General features: G+C 35.7%; 1 protein-coding gene across 8 annotated transcripts in view; it reads right to left on the bottom strand.

The window, feature by feature from the left end:
- Positions 1 to 20924, bottom strand: part of COBLL1 (cordon-bleu WH2 repeat protein like 1) — a 161047-nt gene that overhangs the window by 2235 nt on the left and 137888 nt on the right. For 6 of the 8 annotated variants that reach the window (XM_032637635.1, XM_032637632.1, XM_032637636.1 and 3 more), the window contains 7 exons: positions 19495 to 19648; positions 18943 to 19017; positions 17668 to 17787; positions 13250 to 13484; positions 12139 to 12233; positions 6453 to 8032; positions 4406 to 4582 (listed from right to left, as the gene is read on the bottom strand). In XM_032637635.1, coding sequence (XP_032493526.1) covers positions 4406 to 4582; positions 6453 to 8032; positions 12139 to 12233; positions 13250 to 13484; positions 17668 to 17787; positions 18943 to 19017; positions 19495 to 19648 — 2436 coding nt within the window. The remainder of the gene's footprint in view (positions 1 to 4405; positions 4583 to 6452; positions 8033 to 12138; positions 12234 to 13249; positions 13485 to 17667; positions 17788 to 18942; positions 19018 to 19494; positions 19649 to 20924) is intronic. The other 2 variants (XM_032637633.1, XM_032637637.1) reach the window with 1 other exon arrangement.

The raw sequence follows: 20924 nt of genomic DNA, 5'->3' as shown, positions 1-20924 counted from the left end.
AGAGAAAATTTGGTTTAAGCATTTAAAAAAACATACTGATGGTTCTAAATGTCTACAAGTAAAAGATGTTAATTGTAACATCATTTATAGAGTGAAAAACTAGAATCCAGTTAAATGTCTACCAGTAAGGAGCAAATAAGCTATGGTTCATTCATACAGTCAAATACTATGTTGTCTTTTTTTTTTTTGGCCGTGCCACGCAACTTGTGGGATCTCAGTTCCCTGACCAGGGATTGAACCTGGGCCCTTGGCAGTGAGAGCTCAGAGTCCTAACCTGGACCACCAGGGAATTCCAAATACTACATAGTCTTAAAAGAACAGCAAAGATATGTATGTAACAAAAGGGAAAGCTTCAAGAGACAGATATATATTTAACAGTGTTTTACAGAGGATTCCATTTCTGTTAGAAAAAATAAATGTTTATATATGACAAAAGTGGTCTGAAAGGTCACACTGTACTCTATCCAGAGCAGTTACTCTGGGGGGAAATGGTATTTTGTTATTAAAAATTTGTTTACTTAAACTTCAAACAGAAGTTTGAAATGAGAAGATATCATTAGAATACTATTCTATGAATTTTTTGAGGTCAGAGACCTTGTCTATTTTAATGCCACTTCATACCTACTTCACACTCATAGTTATTTTAGTGCCTGGTCAGTGTAACTCGATGACTATTTCTTAGATGAAATATGGTAACTTTTTACAAACATTTATGAAGTATAAAAGTATTGCTTGAATTTTTTGAACAGTGACCACAGGACACTAGTAATAAAGATATCTTTAAAAAGTAACTTTAAGAATTTACTGATGTAAGCATCTACTAGTTGACTGTCTACCCTTGAAGTTCAAGAAATTTTCAGGAATATTCACATAGCTTTCTTACTGTGAAACCATCATTCATTTTTACTTTTAAAATACATGGAAAGAGCTGCCAACCTGAAACACTTGGACTGTTCAAATTCAAACCAAGGAAATATGAATAAAAAGCAGACTAATTAAACAAAATAAGCCAGGAAGATCCTGGGTGACTTATCCAGGTTTTCTCTTCCCTCCAGATTTCTATCTAGCTAACGATAAGTTTTATTTTCTGAGGAAACACTTACTACCAAGCACTAAATATCACTCATCAGTTTATTTTCAGACTTTTATGTTTACAAACCTATATTCTCCTTATAATAGTGTGATAACCTTAGTAAGTCGAGGCACCAACAAGAACCAAAAGCAGCCAAAGTTCTTGTGTCAACACAAGTCAATAATAATAGATGACTTAATCTCTTATTCTCTGAAAACAATTTGCTGTCATACATACATCTTAACATCAAACACATTTTATAAAATACTGTGCTAGATTTATTAATGCTTTATATGAAGACAAGACAAATCGCTTTGACTATATGTGGGTTGACTTGGGGATAAGGCATGGGAAAAAAGCCTTAAGAAACATGAAAATTCACGACTACATTTACACTAGGGCAATCAACGAGATAATTGTTCTAATGTGAACCAACTACTTAATGAAGGTTAATTGCTCAAGTATGAACAAGAGCCATAAGGCAGGTTGGTACCTGGAGTAAAAGTGAACATTTGGGTGCCAAAACACGGAGCCAACTTTCTGATGAACAATCTAAACCCACTGTCAAAATCACTGGAGATTTTATTTGGCACTATAACTGTTGTTCTATAAAAGAAATGTTAGAATGTAAAACAAACCAGAAGAAATGTTCAGAACAGGACAGAAATATGGGACTTAAGCAAAGATCACAAGAAATTAGAGCCTTCTTGTGTCCATTTTTACCACCTTCTGCAGTTTTTTGAAATATAATACATGTACAGAGAAGTGCACTGACCAGCCCAATGAAAACAAACACAGACATATATGTAGCCCACCACTCAGGTCAAGAGAATACTCCCTACTCCAGCTCCCTACTGATCTTGTCTTTATTTAAAATTTTGACTTTATCATGGAGTTTTGCATTAATTTGTACATTTTTAAATATTGCACTAAGATAATATTTATCTTGATTAATAATTTTTTTAGTTCCCTCTTAAATTGTGTGCCCGTCTTGCTCTAATACACCCCTCTAACAGCACTTCTTCCCCTCTGGAAGTAACCCTATTGTGATTTTTGTAATTACTTCCTCACTTTAAAAAATAATTGCCACCTATGCATGCATCACTGAACGTAATTTAGTTTTGCATGCTGTCAACTTTACATGTCTTTTTATGTCTCTATCTACATTGTTCAGTTGTGTGTATTTTATCCAATTTATTGCCATGCTTTGAATCTAGTCTACCATTTTTGGATATTAAGGTTATATGTATTTGGAGCTATTACAAACAATGTTCTTCTGAGTCTTGGTATATAAAAACACATTTTTAGCATATATAAGTAGAAGTGAAGGTGCTGATCATGGAGTGTAGATATCATGAACTCTACTAGACCTTGTGTCTTTCTTCAGAGGGAAGAAAAAGGATTATGTAAGGAATTTTCATTAAACAGAGTTTAGGAGCTGACACTATAGGGAGTCAGAGCTGTCAGTAACCTCCTACTGAGAGAGAGAATTTAGACTCAATAGAACCTAAAGTAATGAGTTATAAACAGGATACAATTATAGGATCATCATTTAGGGCCTGCTTTCCGTGTTGATTCACATCCAGCTCATTCTGGAAGCAATGAGAATTTTATACGTGAAGTGACTGCCAAATCGGAGCCCGTAAGATACCAAGTATACAGCTGCCTGCCTGTAAAATTCTGTTGGCCTGGAAGGCATTTCCAACTTAATGCACTGTTTTCTGCAATTAGTTTACTGAAACTGATTAATATATCTACTGACTTAGTACAAAGGCACTGCGGTTATTTTCTGTTCTCCCATGAGCCTGAGGTACCACTGTTTCTCAGTCGCAGGCTATGAACACCCAGAAGGCAGAGGCTTCGTTTTATTCAATTTTGTATCCCCAGTATCTGTACAATGTTTGGTATTTTTCTGCTTTAAAAAAATATTTATCAAATTTATTGAATTGAGAACTTTGAAACTCATCCTTAATTTACAAGATTAGAAACAGAATTAGAAATAGAATTATTTTCATAAATAAGAATGTACAGTTTACTTACAGGGACATATCCCCCCACACACAAAATATAGATGTCATGACCTGTGAAATACCAATTTCAATATTCCTTTTGGTTTCTTTTGGTTTTTTTGCTGCCTGGCACCTTAATTTAAACTCTACAAATAATCTACAAAATTCAAACCTTCTCCCCTGAATTATTCCTTCATGTTTCCTTCACTCCTGACAGCACACAATATTTTGCCTTGTCACCATGTGTGCCCAGATGGGAGCGCCAAGTCCTCTGTGGGAAGGGCCGTCACTCAGGGCTCCAATGAAACCCATCCAGGAAGCTGGCTGACACAGGCAAAGCTGGCTGTGTAGACATGCGAGGATGCCTCCCCCTTTTTCTATCTTTGCAGCATTCCTGTTCCTTGGCAGATTTCGTTTTTGTTGAGTTCAGTGTTTTGCTCAACAAGTCTCTTACTCTTCTCTAAATAGCTTCTAAAATGATTAGAGAAGGAATTCACAAAATGAAATGCCTAGGGAGTCAGTGAAATAATGAGTACTTGTCTTGTCTTGGGTGTTGAGGAACTTGCAACCAAGATGACTAAGGGAGGAACAAGAAGGACATTTAGGGAAACTACAGCCTCTGGGAGGTCCAAGTGAGGATGCCAGGCTCAAGGCTGCACCACATCCTCTTTCAGCGGATGAAGGCAACAAAGGGAGGAAACTCATCTGCACATAATTCCCTGTGATGCTTTTTGGTGTTTGCCCAAGAAGGGGGCACACCTCCTTGCTCTCCTACATCCAGGAGAAGCTAGACTCTGGCAGGGCATTATTAAGATTGGAATTTCTGCATTAGGTCTCATCTAAATTCTCTAGATTTTCCCTACATTATTTTGGTTTAGCCTATAAAACTCCTCCCCCCGCCCAACCACCCAATCCCACGTATGGTAGTAACTGATTGCTGTAGGAGCGATGACTGAAAACTTGCAGGCTTCTACAACAGTGCAGCTTTTCTGGAATAAAGGAGGGACTTTCTTTCCAAAAGACTCTTTCTTGCTGTGCTAACACAATTTTTTTAAAATAAGAGTCCAAGGCACTTTCTATATATAGATATATAATAATGAGCAAAACTAGTGTTCCGCACCTAGCCCATGTTTTGGAAAACAGACCTGACATATTTTTAAGTACTCTCTCAGCTTATACTTCAAAAATGACCCCTGACATAAAAGAGTAACTTCTGGCATCTTCCCTATTCAGACTTAAAAGCCAGAAAACAATTTCCCCTAAGTATGAGTTTGACAATGTTGAAAATAAACCCACTGTCACCCATCTGATAAAGAAAACTTACCCTTTTCAACTTGGCAGCAGCCTCTCCAGAACGAATTGCAGTCAGCAGACTCTGTCGGATCTGTTCTGGGTCAGAGCTTTGGAATGTTGAAGAACTTTGTCTCTTAAGGGTGAATGATGGGCCGTCAGTCAGAGATGGCGTTTGGGGATTCTGTTCATTATGTGCGGAGTTATTTTCCTATAAAAATAAATGTGAAATATTTATATGAATACCACGTGAAGAATGGGCCATTATGCAAAACATTTTCATCACCAGTAGCTCTTTAAGAACCACCATTTGCCTCACTGGTGTTTTAGACTCAGCTCTGTTTCCTCATCCACTGAGTTATCTCTGCTGCCAGAGCTCAGCTGGAAGATGAGGGCATTACTTTCCCTCATCTTGAACTCAGGAGGCTAAGGAAGGAAAGTGATACCTCCTTTTGTTTCACAAATGCAGTGGTAATTTTACTGTCCTTGAGTAAATAAAATAATGCCGATTTCTCCAGTGGAGTTGGCTAGAAGAGCCAAAGTAGTAATAAAAATTCCACAGACAAAAAAAAAAAATTTTCATAGTTCCAATATATTAGTGTTGTGAAATTACTTTTGATGGTACAAATGGACAAATGCTGGTAATTTCATACTTGTTGAACCTAATGTATCTTCTAATAAAGGAATATTAGTGACTAACAGCTTATTTTGTGTTTCTGGAAGTCACAGGGGCTGATGGCCATGTTTTCTTTATTTTTCTCATGAGACTAAAAATAAATATTAGAAATTTCCAAATTTAAGAATCAAAAATTTAATTAAACTTCTTAGGAAGGAATATTTAGTAACTGATTTAACTGGCAACTGTATTCACACAATCTTAAAAATGTCTTTTTCGAACTGCCAGATGAGTATCTTTATAAAAGATGAGCTAAACAGAACTCAGGCAATGGCTCAAAAACTGTATTATATAAATCAAACTTCTGTTGTTTAGAAATGGTGTTCCATTCTAAGAAAAAAACTCAGGCTTTATTCCCAAGTAAAGAATTAATCTCTGCATCATATGTCTGTTCCTGATATTATATCAAAGTAATAAACATAAATGTGAAAATATATAAAGAAATATTTTTCAAGGTAAATATTGCTTTAAAATTATGGAAAAGTCTTTACTTGGCAATATGGTTAATGTTCTCTTACTCTGGGAGTGTTTGAAAAAATAGTATAAAATGCTTCTGGAACTGTCATACAAATATGAAAGTATTCTTTAAACACTATCAGAGTAAAAGTACACAATGTATTTTTTAAAAATTGCATGGGGATTATCATAATTCATACTGTGAATTTCTTCCTGAATATACTACTTGAATCTAGCAAATTATATCATTAGTTGATCAAACATGAAGTCAACAAATCCCTTTTTTGTACACCATTAAGGTTAGATGGTGGTTAAGTGACATTCTGCTCAACATACGTATAACTGGAAAGTTGACACTGAATTAACAAAATGGGAAATTAAGAAAATTACCTATTTAAACTCTGGTTTTAATTTAAATTACATATAACAATATTTGGTAAGCTCAGGTTGAGTGTATATGATAGAAAATACAGAGCTGAGAGATGTTTGGTTATTTTATCTAGTCTTTGATACTGCTTATGTTTTTATGTAATTAAAACTATTTTGCCATTATGGAGAATTGGAAAAGAAAATAAAGTCAACCAGACCATCCAGAAAAGTTATAAACAAATTGAGATAAGCAAAACACAGAAAACTAGAGAGTCAGAACTATAAACTATTACACTATACAAATGTAGGAGCAAAGAAGCTTTAAATTTAAATATTTCCTAATGATACAATTATATAAGGATGATCTTATAGTAATATCTGATCAAGTTTTATGAATTATAATAACTCTGAGAATAAATAATCAGATTCTGTGTATTACTACTCTTTTCCTCCTACAGTAGCTTGATAGTAGATTATGAATTCAGAGTTAAGTAACACACAAACAAACCGACATGCTTTGTTAACCCCGTTGAAACCATGCTGTATAAGAATCCCTTACTTTTAAAAAGGTTACATTTACCTTATCTTTCACACCTGGTTGTGGGATGTCCACAAACGTATTTACGGAAGGAATCTTCCCTCCCTCTGTGTCAGTTGGAACTCGGGCAGATGCACCTCTGACCTCCTCACTGTGTGACCCTGTACGACCTTTGCTGAAAGACTGTGACCGTTTCACCACAGCGAGGGCAAACGGTGAAGGAGCAGAGCTGGAATATGGTCGAGGGGCACCAAAAGTTTTCAGAGTCTTCAGGTTAAGTGTTGCTAACTGACTCTTGGGAAGAGGAACAGGTTTGGGGGCTATGGGAGGGGGAGAGGTTTCAGCAGGCTTCTGATTGCTGTCATCATCAGTGTTTTGAATGTGTGGCTGTGGAGGAGAGTGAGTTGTTTTACTTAAGGGAGAAAGAGCTGGCTCTGGAGGAGGTACTGTATCCCTTTCCACCTCTTTCTTTATTAGTTCCTTTGGAGTAGGATTAGGGGCAGCTTGAACACTCTTGGCAGCTGCAGATGTCACATAATGACCTGAAACTCTTTTTTGCATCTGCAAGAAAAAAGAACTTGGTTTGGAGTGGGGATTTGAAACCCGAGATTTAAGTTTTGACTCCAAAATACTGTTTATATCTTCCAAATTTGGCACAAAAGGAGCTGTGCCAGTGTCTCTCGTCATTTTGGGAGTAGGTTTCAGAGGATTCGACATTGTGCTGTGGGTAAAACTCTCCTCACTTTGCACCTGATGCTCTGTTCTCAGGGTAGGCTTTGGTTTCAGGTCTCCTTCTGGCTCCTTTGGGCTTTCAGAAATAATAGGATCTTCTGTTTGGATTGCAGTTACTTTCACATTCTCATGAGTGTCCTTTTCTCCTAAAGTATTTATCTCCTGATCATTTTTATACCCTATGGTTTCCGATTCCCAATCTTTCAATATTTCTAGGGATCTGGGAGGCACTATTTTGTAAGTAGTCATCCCAATTTTGGGTATGTACTCTCTTGTAATTTCATTTGAAGGTTTTGGCTTGGGATTATAGTCTTGTCTGTAAAATGGATAATTCTTTATATAAGAAGCTGTTGAATTTTTATCAGTCCCATCTACAGGAGGCAAAAGATCATCATTACCATGTGCACAAATTGGATCTTTTATGGTGAGTTGCTCTTCTGTATACGTAGTTAGGGGGCCCTGACTCCCAAATTCTCTTGAGGTATCTAAAGAATCTTGTGGGCTTAAAGATGAGTGTTGAGTTGATTTGTTGTTACTTGAAGTTTGCACACTTTCATCAACTTTGACATCAGACAAATTATGATCTTGGTGATTCCCATCAAAACTGTCATAGGAAGGGATTGTCTGAATTGCTGCATCTTGCATTTTTGTCTTTTCTGCACTAGGTTGAATCAGTTTTTGATCTGGTGCTGATGAAGCAGCAAGATGATTTTCCTTGTAACTTCTAGCAGTATCAGTTTTATATGCCTGATAGTCTGATAGTCTGTCAACTTCCATGTCCACATTGTTACTTTTGGCAACACCTGCTACATTGATTTCTGTTCTCCTCATTCCATTTTTCATACTGTCTTCTGTGTTTGTTGGAATGATAATTATTTCATTTTGATCTACTGAGAGAAAAAATATCATAAAGTGTATGAAAAAAATAGAAAACCTCAAGTTTTCAATGCCTGCCTCCCCCAAACTGAAACAGATTGATTTGAATTCTATAGATAATTTTCAGCTACCAATTATACAAAAATTATACAGGTAGTGGCATACAGAGAAAACAGCATGGGCTTTGATATCATAGAGACCTGAATCTGGAATCAGCTTGACTAATTACAACCTGTATGGCCACATCATATTACTTACCCTCTCTGAGCCTCAGTTTGCTCAGATGTAAAAAAAAAAACAAAAACATGTATTATATGTATCATTTATGTAACATGCTTATTAGGATAGTGTATTGCCCAAAACAAGTACTCATAGAAGATAGCTATGATTTTTCTTTTAAATAAAGACTATATTTCAGTCATTGTTAAGAATGACAAAAGACATTGACAAATTTAAAAAATGTTTTTATTCTTTAATTTTTTTCCATTTTGATTCTCTCTCTGTCTTTTCTATAATCCCTAGTATATTTACATTTTATACCTAACATTAAAAGGGAAACAATCCCAGCAAATGCTATCAGTTTTAATTAAGGAAGACAACAAAACCTTACCTTTAAGAGTTGAAGTAAAAACAGAACCTAAGTTGATTGTCTTATTAATTAGGTGTCCTTGCTAAATACTTTTAGAGGACTTTGTTTTCAGTCAAAATATGGGTGATTTCAACTACATAAAAACAATCATGTGGGTTTTGATTTTTCTCTGTGAGAAAAAATAACTATTTTTCTCATGTCTGAATCCAGGTAGAGAAAACAACTTCCCTCTCCCCAGCACTACCTTTCCTCTTAATTTTAATTCAGACCTCCTGAAAACAAAAATCATTTTCCAGTGTCTAGGTTAACAAAGCAACAGTTGCCAGCCAACAACATGATGGCAAAGAGTTGGAATGAGGCATTTGGAAGAAAACACAGGCTTGTGAATGTGTACCATGTGTCTTGTACTAAGCCAAGTGATTTATATACTGTGCTCCTCCAGTCAAATGCCATGAAGAGTCATTTCTTCTGAATAACCAGCTAGCCCATATCTTCAGAATCCTCAGTGGCCTCTCCTTTCAGATATGATTGTTTGCACAGCACAAGTGAGATGTGAGCCTTGGAAGTCAAATTGTGAAAGGATGTCAAGTATTTCTCTATAGTTTTATAATCACTCACTTTCATCTATAAGATAAAGTTCACTGCCTAAAATATATCATGAGCTATTTAAAATGGGTCCTCTGTGAAAAAAGAAAAAAAGAAAAGAGAAAAGAAAAAAAGATATACATGCATACAAAAAAAAAATCATGTTGCCAGGTAAATTTGGATACAGTTTTTTTTTAAACCTTTATATTTTTAAACCCTGCCTAACTAACTGCACAATTATGTGATCATGGTGGTTATATTTTCTATTATGTTGCAAGGTTCCTATATTACATATATAATTTTAAAATGGAATTAATTTTTATTCTTCCCACATAAAATGCAACTAGTTATTCGAATACATATTGTCTGTTCAGGTGATTTCTTTTCTCAGTGACTAATAATTATTAACTTTTGTGATTTATAAAATTAAGGACACATGATTAGGAACCACAGAAGAGACATATCTCTGCCTGTGTTCTTATTTACTTGGTTCTTAAGTGTTTTTAACATCTATATGAAAAGTGGTACTCTCAATGCTGATATGAGCACAAAAGAATTTAAGAAATGGTCCTGGCACCAGAAAATGAGCCTAAATGTATTTCCTTTTCTCTAATTTTTCATTTTCCACTGAATATAGGTATATCCCAGTTGCAGAATGGAAACATTTTCCAAAAGAAGGTAAATCAACATAAAAAATATATTTTAAATTAAATCCCCTCTAACAAACCCTAATTTACTGGTTTTAGAACTCTAAGTTTCTATTTTTCACATTTTCTGTGGGTTACACCTACTTCACCATTATCTAACTGAATTTCTCATCAAAATGTCACAATTTCAAAATTTTCAATGATTGTCAGGCCTGGAAACCTAGAATCACTCCTGAATTCATTAGCTGGTCCATCCTCCTACATATCAATGATAATGCCAATGAAATGTCAATGAATGGACAGGCCATTTTTCAAGAATGGCCAGTAGAGGGAGAAGGTATATTTTGTACTATACTGTACTTCCCCCTCCTCAACACTGACACCAACATCAACAACCTGATGAAAGGATGATTTAGATAAGTATACAGGGTAGGTTAAAAAAAAAAGAGAGAGAAAAGGAGAATAAAACTAGTTTAAGGATAACAAATTATTTTAAACATCACCTAGAGTTGACAAGGGTCATTGTAAATCAAGTGCAAATCAAAATAAAGGTATTACGGAAATGTACTTGTGACCCTAGCACTAATATGATGCCAAAATCTTAGCAAAAATGATTTAATTTGACTATGATTTTTAAAAGAAGTAAACAGCTTTTAAATCATGACTTCTCAATAGAAATGCTTTTGCCGTCATAGCGTATGTTATAAAAAACTGAGTCAAGAAAAAAGGGGGAAATCATATACAAGTATATGTTGTACACTTGTATCTCAGGATGGTATTGACCATGAGGAAAATGAGTCAGAGACATATATATTCAAATTAACCAACACATACCATAAATATAAAATGACATATCTATATCCATCTGTCCATCTTGTTTGTGACACTGGGATAATCCATGTTTTATATATATATATATATATATATATATATATATCCCTATGTTTTCTATGAATCTTAACCTAGTTTTTTTTTTTGTTTGTTTGTTTGTTTTTTGCAGTATGTGGGCTTCTCACGGCTGTGGCCTCTCCCGTTGCGGAGCACAGGCCCCAGACGCGCAGGCCCAGCGGCCACAGGCCCACGGGCCCAGCCGCTCCGCGGCATGCGGGATCCTCCCGGACCGGGGCACGAACCCGCATCCCCTGCATCGGCAGGCGGACTCCCAACCACTGCGCCACCAGGGAAGACCCTTAACCTAGTTTTATATATTAACATAATAGATTGGACTATGAGAATAAGCACTTTCTTCATACCCCCTTAAAATTCCCTGGTGGTGCAGTGGGACGATCCCACATGCCGTGGAGCGGCTGGGCCCGTGAGCCATGGCCGCTGAGCCTGCGCATTCGGAGCCTGTGCTCCACAACGGGAGAGGCCACAGCAGTGAGAGGCCTGCGTACCGCAAAAAAAAAAAAAAAAAACCATTGTGTATTCCTTGCATCTTCTATTTGTATAGTATCATTTTTCTGAAATTCAATCCTAAATATATATTTTAACCATATCTCAGTATTCTCCTATAAGGAATTCAAACAAAGTAGCAGATATAATTTCTATGATCAAAGACTGTCCAATCCAACTGAGGAGTCGAGAACAGAGAACTACATGGCTTCTAGTAATCAAGTAACAGAATAAGTAAAGTGGCAGGATTTGGATAATAGTTGAATGAGTGAAGATAGGTGGAAAGTTATTTTCCAGGCAAAGATAAAAATGAGCATAGGCCTAATGATAGAACTGAGTGAAATATATCACGAGAAAGAGAATAAACTGTCTTGATTGGGGGGCGGGGAGTGGGAAATACTGGTAAGCACTATTACATAATTAGATGGTTCGGGCCTGAAAAATCAAGCAGACAAGTTTCACCTTAGGTATAGCAACCCGACTATGAAATAAAACAGGCTTGGGTTAGGGAGTCAGTAGAAGGAAAAAAGAGAAGTAGATCATAAGTATACACAGAGTATACATCTTTAAGATCCAAGATCTAGGTTAGATAATCTCTAAGATTTAACAACAACAACATTAGAACACATGGTAGGTAGAAGCACAGTTTGGAATCAACACGTATTGAACACATACTGCCTGAGTTCAAACTTGAGGTTCACCACTTACTAACTGTGGGACCTCAGTGAGTTACATAATGTCTTTGTGGCTCTATTATCTGTAAGATGAGACTAAAGTAATAATACCCATAAATGAGTTAATATACAAGATTAAATGAGTTAATATATATAAAGTGTTTAAGAAAGGTGCTTGGCACCTAGCAAGTGCTATGAAAGTGTTGGCTATTAGTGTTTATAGAACTCACCATTCTCCTGGTTTGGGCCTGGTGACCTCAGGTTTCTTACACTGTCAACCACCCTCGCTTTGTTGCTTGAATTACACACCATAATGTGTGGTCCTCTGTAAAATATGATATTGTATGTTATATATTGATACTATTGAAACACACATACACGATGATAAAACAGGCAATAATTTCTAAAGACAGATGGACTGGAATAATCATCTTCTGCCAAATATTAGAAATTTAATAGCAAAGAAAGAATACAACTGAGAGGAAATGCTGCTCTGAAACATTAGCTTTCATATGGTGACCCTGTTACAAAGAAAGATGTAAGAAGCTTGGTAAAATGGACACTTTCCCCAAGACAGTGTCTTTTTGTTATTATCAATTATTATCTTTTAAAGAAAAAGGAACTAAATGAAATGTACTCTCATAGACATTTTCCTTGCATCTGGCAAGGTCACCTTGTGGCAAGTCAGGATGTGAACTGACTTCACTGGGGGTTTTTTTGGTGATACAAGAGATTAATTTGGAGACAATCCCATGCAAATTATAATAAAACTTTGATAAAATGGTTTATTTTGCCTACTTGATTTCATCTTTATTCATAGTGTGGCATTTCTAACAGAATGTAAGTATACTTTACTATAACTTTCGATTCCTAGGACCAAGGGGAAGGTAGGTGCATTCTCTGCTTCATAAAGTTGACTATAAAAATAGTATTAGTGATTTAACATCATATTCTAAGAGGCAGAATTGTTTTATATAGCAGTTAGTAAAAATTCTTCAGGAGCATTTGGTGAAAATTGAAAATTAAATATTTAGGCCAAATAGGTAATAGGCAAAACAAACGCAACACAAACAAAAATGCTAATCTTCATACAAAATAACTACATGTTATGGTTGGTCTGCCACAGGGATACCAGAACTGTTGGATTTGATTTTATTTAAAAACAATCACATGTAAATTGATACTTTATGAATAAACATTTTTTTAAATGGTTGTAAAAGGGATAAAGTATAAGCTAAAGAAATGACTCTACTTGTGTTTAAAATATCAGTTCTACGTTTCAGAAGACTAGTATCAATTAAACAAACCACCACCACCACGTCTGGCATACAGACTACTTACTGTCCATCTGTGTTTCTAGTTCCTTGTTTTTCTTCTTTGGAGTTTTGTGAGGACTCTCCAGTATCACTGCCAAGGGCTGAGTCAGGATCACTTTTCAGTGTATTTATTATATCAGTAGATACAGTAGGAATGTCTTGCGACTTCAGAGAAGTATTTTCAGCCTCATCTTTAGGCACTTCACTCAGTTCTTGCTTTTCATCTACCTCTTCAAGGCTGTAATCAGAACTTATTCCAGCTACAAAGAAATGAAGATATAATCCTAAATATTAATTTGCCTCATTCATCCTGTGCAATCCTGGCAAGGAAGGAATTTTTAAAATAATAATTAGTTGGACTCTTTTAAATTCTGATTCAAAGCTAATAGTAAAATACTTTTCTAATGGTGAATAATTATGTTAACATATAATCAGATTATCTCAGACATACATTTCTAAAAATAATATGCTGTCTCTCTGTTTCATTCATGGTAGAAAAAAAGAGGTTATTTAAGCTCATAAGCTTCAAGTTATATATTTCATTTAAGAATGTATCTTTCAATTTAAATGATTTTTACCTTGATGCAATGGCTTTAAATGTAAACAAAAAGAACACGAGATTTTTAGATTGGCTCCAAGTGTACTTATAAAGTTTGACTCAGTAATTATCAGTACTAACTACGATTGAGAATTATCTGAGCATCTTTTAAAAATACTGATGCTCACCTCTAATCCATATCTGTTAAATCAGAATCTCTGAAGGGAGGGACCAAGAATTTTTTTAAGGTTCTTTCAGGTGATTCTAGTGTGCAACCAAGGTGAGAAGCCATTTACTTAGATGCTTAATATAATTTTTAATATACAAATAGAATAAGTATTATGCAATGAAAATTAATTTTAACTCCTACTCAGTTTGATTCTCAGAGGCAACTTCCCTTAACAGTTTTTTTTCCTCTATATTATCAGAAAGTATAATGAGCATATATCGTTTAAGTAGATATACATACATTTCCTTCTTTCTCTCAATTCCTGGTTTATTTAATATAAATGGAAGCATAATATACCTGATGTTTTTCACTAACTTTTTTTTCCTCCACTTAACTATGTCTTAAAGGTCTTCCCATAACAGTATGTGTGTGTGTATGACTCTCTTCAATAGCTGTGGTTAATATTTCATTGAATGAAATTGTTTTATTATAATTTCTTAGCACTAACACCAAATGGCCAACAGGGTAAAAGAGGAGACATCCTAAGCAATTGGCGTCCACACTAGCTGTGAAAGTAAATTTAAACCAAAGAATGAGGTTCTGGATCTTTGCTTACTTTAATACAGTTCAGGGCTTCCCTGGTGGTGCAGTGGTTAAGAATCCGCCTGCCAGTGCAGAGGACATGGGTTTGAGCCCTGGTCCGGGAAGATCCCACATGCCGTGGAAAAATTAAGCCCGTGTGCCACCACTACTGAGCCTGTGCTCTAGAGCCCGTGAGCCACAAATACTGAGTCCACGTGCTACAACTACTGAAGCCCACGCACTTAGCTCCACAACAAGAGAAGCCGCCGCAATGAGAAGCCCATGCACCGCAATGAAGAGTAGCCCCCACTTGCTGCAACTAGAGAAACGCCCGCGCGCAGGAACGAAGACCGAACACAGCCAAAAATAATTTATAAAAAAAAAAGAATTTGACTTTAAGTAAATTTATATATAAAAATATATGCAGGGCTTCCCTGGTGGCGCAGTGGTTGAGAGTCCGTCTGCCGATGCAGGGGACATGGGTTCGTGCCCCGGTCCAGGAAGATCCCACATGCCGCGGAGCGGCTGGCCCGTGAGCCATGGCCGCTGAGCCTGCGCGTCTGGAGCCTGTGCTCCGCAACGGGAGAGGCCACAACGGGAGAGGCCACAACAGTGAGAGGCCAACGTACCGCAAAAAAAAAAATATATATATATATGTATATATATATATACTTATATATTTAAATCGTGCTTTATCATGACATGAAATAGTTATTTTGATGCCAATGTACAATATTATGCCTTTACAATAGCATATTACATCTATACAGTAAGAGTATATTTACATAATTTGAAAACTATCAAGGAAAAATGAAAGGCCATTATGGTTTAGATGCAAGTATGTTTTATAGATGGCTCCTTGGTATATATTAAGCTCTTTTGGAAATTATATTAACTGAGGTAACATTTAGCAAATTATTGATCTTTCTCCCTATTTCTCTCTTAACCATCACATGTGTTTTATATAGATACACAACTTTTCTTTAAAAAGTCGAGGTCTTCAACTTTCTTTAAGTATGAGGTCCTCACTGAGAAACTGGTCTCAAAGTATGAAGAATGAGTCACATGTTTCAGAAATCTTTTCAAATTATTTTTTCTGGGGTTTTATAACTTAGTAGTTATAAGCATCATACAGGCTTTCTTAAATATATATATTTGAACTGCATTCCTGTCATTAAAATTCTTAGAAAAGGCTGTGATTCTTTTTAAAAATTCTAACCAAGAGCACTTTCACACTTTGTTGTTTGACTAGTACAGATTTTTTCCAAGCTTTAAAAAATATTAAATCAAGTTTGTTTTGTATGTGTTAACAGACTTATACTATGGCCAAATTTTAGAACTACAGCAATAACAACAGAACGAAGTGGGGGCTGTGAACAGTGAATAATTTTCACAAATGTTAGATCACAACTATCATATTTCAGCTTCACATGTTCTAAGGGAAGAGAATTCACTTTCAAAGAACAGAGTATCCAAAACTTCAGTGTAGCTGTAAGATATAACAACTTCCACAATATGTTTAGAAAATTATAAAAAATCATTTGAAATTGTAATTGTTGAAATTTCTTTTACACTTACTTAGCTTTCTAATATAATTTGGATATATTTATCTTAATATTTTCAGTCCTTCTAAAGATTGCAAAATTGACTGAAACAAAAAATAAAAAATTATTTTAAATTCACAAAATATAATATGTGTAAAAGAAATTTAAATAAACTTAGTTTGTAGCATCTTATAAGTTATTAAAGCTTAAAATTTCACTAAGCCTTTTGGGACATCTTGTGTATTTTTCCTGGAGATGGTCAAAGGGCAGAATTGTTTGACAGATACTACTCTTTGCTAAAACAGAATTGTATTAGATTAAATCTATTCTGGTGAACTTTTTTTAAAAAATTCATTTATTCAAAAAAGTGTTCACTGTGTCAGACACTGCTGTAATTTCCGACAGAGTTGTTTTCTCTTTCATTTTTAAAAACTGAGGTATAATTTCAGTAAGATTCATCATTTTTGGAATACATTTTGGAATGTCCAGTTTTGACATCTATCTATCTTTCTGTGACCACCACCACAATCAAGATGTAGAACAATTCCATCAGCTTCCAAAATCCCCCAGGCTCCTTAGTAATAAACTCCTCTCTCTAACCCCAGCCCCTGGCAGCAATTATCCCTATAGTTATGCCTTTGCAAGAATGTCATATAAATGAAATCATACAGCATCTAGCCATTTAAGTCTAGCTTCCTTCATTTAACAATGTATTTAAGATTTAGCCATGTTGTTGCATGTATTAGTTATTTGTTCCTTCTTTTGGCTAGGTTGTAGTATTCCAACATATGGACAAACTATATTTTGTTTATCCATTCCTCAGTTTAGGGACATTGGGTTGTTTCCCATTTTTGACAATTACATAAATTCTATAATAATTCACACGCAGGTTTTTGTATGCACATTCGTTTTCACTTTTCTTGAGAAGTCTTAGGAGTGGGATTTCTGGGTCATATAGAAAATGAATCCTTATTTTTACTTAAAAAAAAAAAAAAACCTGCTAAAGTATTTCCCAAACTGGCCACACAATTTTTCATTCCTTTAACGAGTATATGATAGTATACTGATTTTAAACAACTGGTTTGAGGTGATAAGGGCTTTTTCTGAGTCACTGAAAAATTGAGTAAAATTATTTATGATCGAATTCAAATATTACCTAACTATGAAGTTTTGCCATATGGTAACAAAAAAATTTCGATCACTTAAAAATAAAAATCCCAATCAAAAGCAATACTATAGAAATAAACCATGCCTAGATAACAAAAGAGTAGTTCAATAAAGAAAAAAATATATATGTATTCTTTTATATTTATACAGTTATATGTTGAAAATAATAAAGTTCAAACAGTTTTGCCAAAAAGCAGAAAGCTAAATAGAAGCTGAAATTCTTCAGAGCCACTGATTTTATCATCTTACATGTTGCCATATTCATTCACTATGTGATTAGGGAAAACATCAAACTGCAAAAATTTCAAGTGACAAGGCAGAAACTACTATTTTTTTTATGAGACATTTTTACACAAGGAATCAACAAGTAACCAAATCTAAATGTGATGACATCTCAATCTGTCTTAAACAAAGCAGCAGGCAGGAAAGGCCAGGTCACCTACATGGCAGAGATGCGGCAGCTACCTCGGGCGTTCCAGGGCACTCCGAGAGAGGGGCTTCGGCCGGCAGCTGGGGCACAGCGCACTGTTCGTGACCAGGGAGCCCAGAGCCAAGGGAGGATTCTGCCAAAGAAGTAAAATCTGTGGAAATGGCACTTAGAAAACAGAATTAAGCAAGCAGAGACCAAGAAGCATTTCACAAGAAATTAGATATGTTAACTCACAATTAGCCATGCATTAAATAAGAAGAGGTAAAAGGGGAAAAAAAGGAAGAAAAACAGCTATCAAGCAAAGTTCGAATAGCAGCCACTTTTCTCTAATACTTCCGAAATCTTCTCATTTCATTTATATAGCTCGATATTATTTAATAAATTTCCTTTGTGAAACAGAATGGTATCATTGATATTATTCTGGGTAAGACTTGAGAAAAATCATTACTAGTTACCTAATGATAGTGTTTTTAATCACAGAGGAAAGGAGAATTCTATATCAAAATCTTAAATTCCTAAATATCACCTAAGGATTAAAAGATTCAGGAGCATTTGGGTGCTTCTGAGTTTTTCTGTATTTGTGAATGTGAATTATAAAAATGAGGTAGTTATATTAAGCAATTTTTATACCTATCAAATTATTTCCGTGCTAAAGTACTGACATAGTAATATTCTATTTTTGATTAAACATTATTAGTCTGTCATATTCATTTACACCTAACGATTAAGAAATTTTATCATACTTATAGCTACTAAATAGCTATTATTAAAAATATTAAGGAACAGTATTAGACTTTTACTGACACTTCACTTATTTGGAGAGAATCCAAAATAAAACTATATAATAGAAAATATTTCATAATAAATTTTTACCATCAGATTAGGACAATATGAATTCACACCTACAACAGTTGCATAAAGAATGATGCTTAACACCTTCATGTAAGTTTTCTTCTGAACACACCAAGGTACATTCCTAACTAAGATGTGTCATTCCTCTTGGGGAGAAGATTAATAAAGGGCAACCTGACATTGCATAAGGAAAAGCAGGAGACCTAGTAGGAAAAGCACTCAAGGTACCATCGCAGAACTAAAATTTTGATTTCTGTGTTTCACGCTCTGAACTCAGGGAGGGGGATATTTTTCATTTCATACTATATAATGTGGGAAATGAAGACAAAGCATCTGTATCTCCTTCATATACAGAGCATTACGACTAGATTCATTCCTCAACTGTCCTGGAAGTTCTTTCTCAGTGGTTACATGATGTGGAACAGAGGTGTCAGACCTGGGCTGGACAGGCCCTCAGAAGAGTTTGCTTCTAAAACACTGTCTGTAGGAATTACAGGTACCGACTGCAGGGCTAGAAGACAGAAGAAACACAACTTCTGAGCAAGTCACATTCACCAATGAAACAATTCCTTAGTACCTTAACTTAAGTCATTTTTATATAATTCAGAAAAAGATAGCCCTAACCTTATTAGAAGCCACTGTACTTGTCCAGCTGTGATACAGCTAAAATCTATTTTGATTCCCAGTCCTACATGTAGTCAATCCTGGAAAGGCAGTATCTTTCTGAATAGACTCACAAATTATAACATGTTCATTTTAGGATAATGGAGCTGTATGTACAGTTTTAAATTTTGTTATGCAGATTTTTCAAAGGTAGTGAGAATAATCAGGGACTATCTAAGCACTACTATTAAAATCAATTAATTAAAAGCGTAAGTTTAAGTACTAATATTATTTAATAAAAAGATGTGATTTATAACCTATATCATTTCTATTGTCTATATTAAAGAAAACACAACACTAATATTAATGGGAAAAGTAACATTACCAGTCACGTGACTATTTTCATCACTTTGTTGCAGGGCTGTTTTGGAGGGTGGGGAAGGTGCTTTTCGCTTTGTCCTTTTCAAAGATGAATTCCCACCGGATGTGCTACCGAGCTGCAGAGAGCCTGTCCTCACTCTGCCTGCTCCAGAGGAACGCTATGGAAAACAAAGTGACCAAATAGAATCTCTATTCAGAAATGAACAGCAAACTTCAGGAAGACACTGACCTTTACATCAAACACATCGTATGCCAATATGGAACATAATGGTCATTCATTCAAAAAGCATTTACGGAGTATCTGCCACGTGTCAGAGACGGATATGTAAAGAAAAGTATAATATGATGCTTCTCAGTAAGGTTAGGCTAGAATGGGAGGCTGGCATGTAAACAACTAATGAAAATGTAGAACACTCATAGGCAACGCAGTTAAAAACTAGCTTTCAAAGGAAAATCTAGAGAAAATACTGGATGTAAAGTAAGAAGTGAAAAAGGGAAGAATATCTGTACATTAAGACTGGCTTGATTAATCTTTCTTTTTGGCACAATACATCAATGACAAACATTTCAAAAATCTATATGTCTACCAAAGGCGAGGTCATTTGACGTCCTCGACTCTATACACAGTTAATGCTCACACTCCCAGCATGTGACTGTCAGCAGGCTGGCCGGTTCCTCCTGGCCCATTGCCACGTCATCTTGCTCTTTCCCCTTACAACAAACCTGCTTAAAAGTGTTATTCATAGTTGTTTTTCCTCCAATTTCTCATCTCCCACTTGAACCCCTCCAATCAGATTTTTCTCAACCTTTGATCCATTAAAACTATTCCTATCTGTGAGATAATAGAAAATATATAATGGTCTCTGCCCACATTCCCGGCACAGAGCTCCTAAAACCCTTGAACTTTCCTAAGTGACAAGAACACTAGTAGCATCTCTTGGTCTAATATTGGTCTTGGGCCCCAGTTCCTGACACAGAGCTCCTGAAACCTTTGTCATTTCCTGGATGATAGGAGTACCTTTTGTTGTAATGAGGCAACTCTGGATGGGCTCCTGGATGAGGGCTGGTCATGGGAAAGTCATGATTAGAAGTCTGGAATTTTCAGCCCTGCCCTCATTCTCTTGAGAAGGGAGAAGGGTTGAAAATGGAGTTAATGACTGATCATGCCTATGTGATGAGGCTGCCGTAAAATCACAAAAGTATGGAGTTCAGAGAGCTTCCAGGTCAGTGCACACGTGGAGGTGCTGGGAGAGTGGCATACCTGGACAGGTAGTGCAAGCCCCATGCCCCTCCCCACATACCTTGCCCTATACATCTCTTCCATCTAGATGTTCATCTATATACTTTATCATATCCCTTAGGAAACTGGTAAATGTAAGCAAGTGTTTCCCTGAATTCTGTGAGCCATTCTAGCAAATTAATCAAACCTGAGGA

The sequence above is a fragment of the Phocoena sinus genome, chromosome 7 (genome assembly GCF_008692025.1).
Source record: "Phocoena sinus isolate mPhoSin1 chromosome 7, mPhoSin1.pri, whole genome shotgun sequence".
Classification (NCBI taxonomy): domain Eukaryota; kingdom Metazoa; phylum Chordata; class Mammalia; order Artiodactyla; family Phocoenidae; genus Phocoena; species Phocoena sinus.
This window is presented reverse-complemented; position numbering and strand designations above follow the sequence as displayed.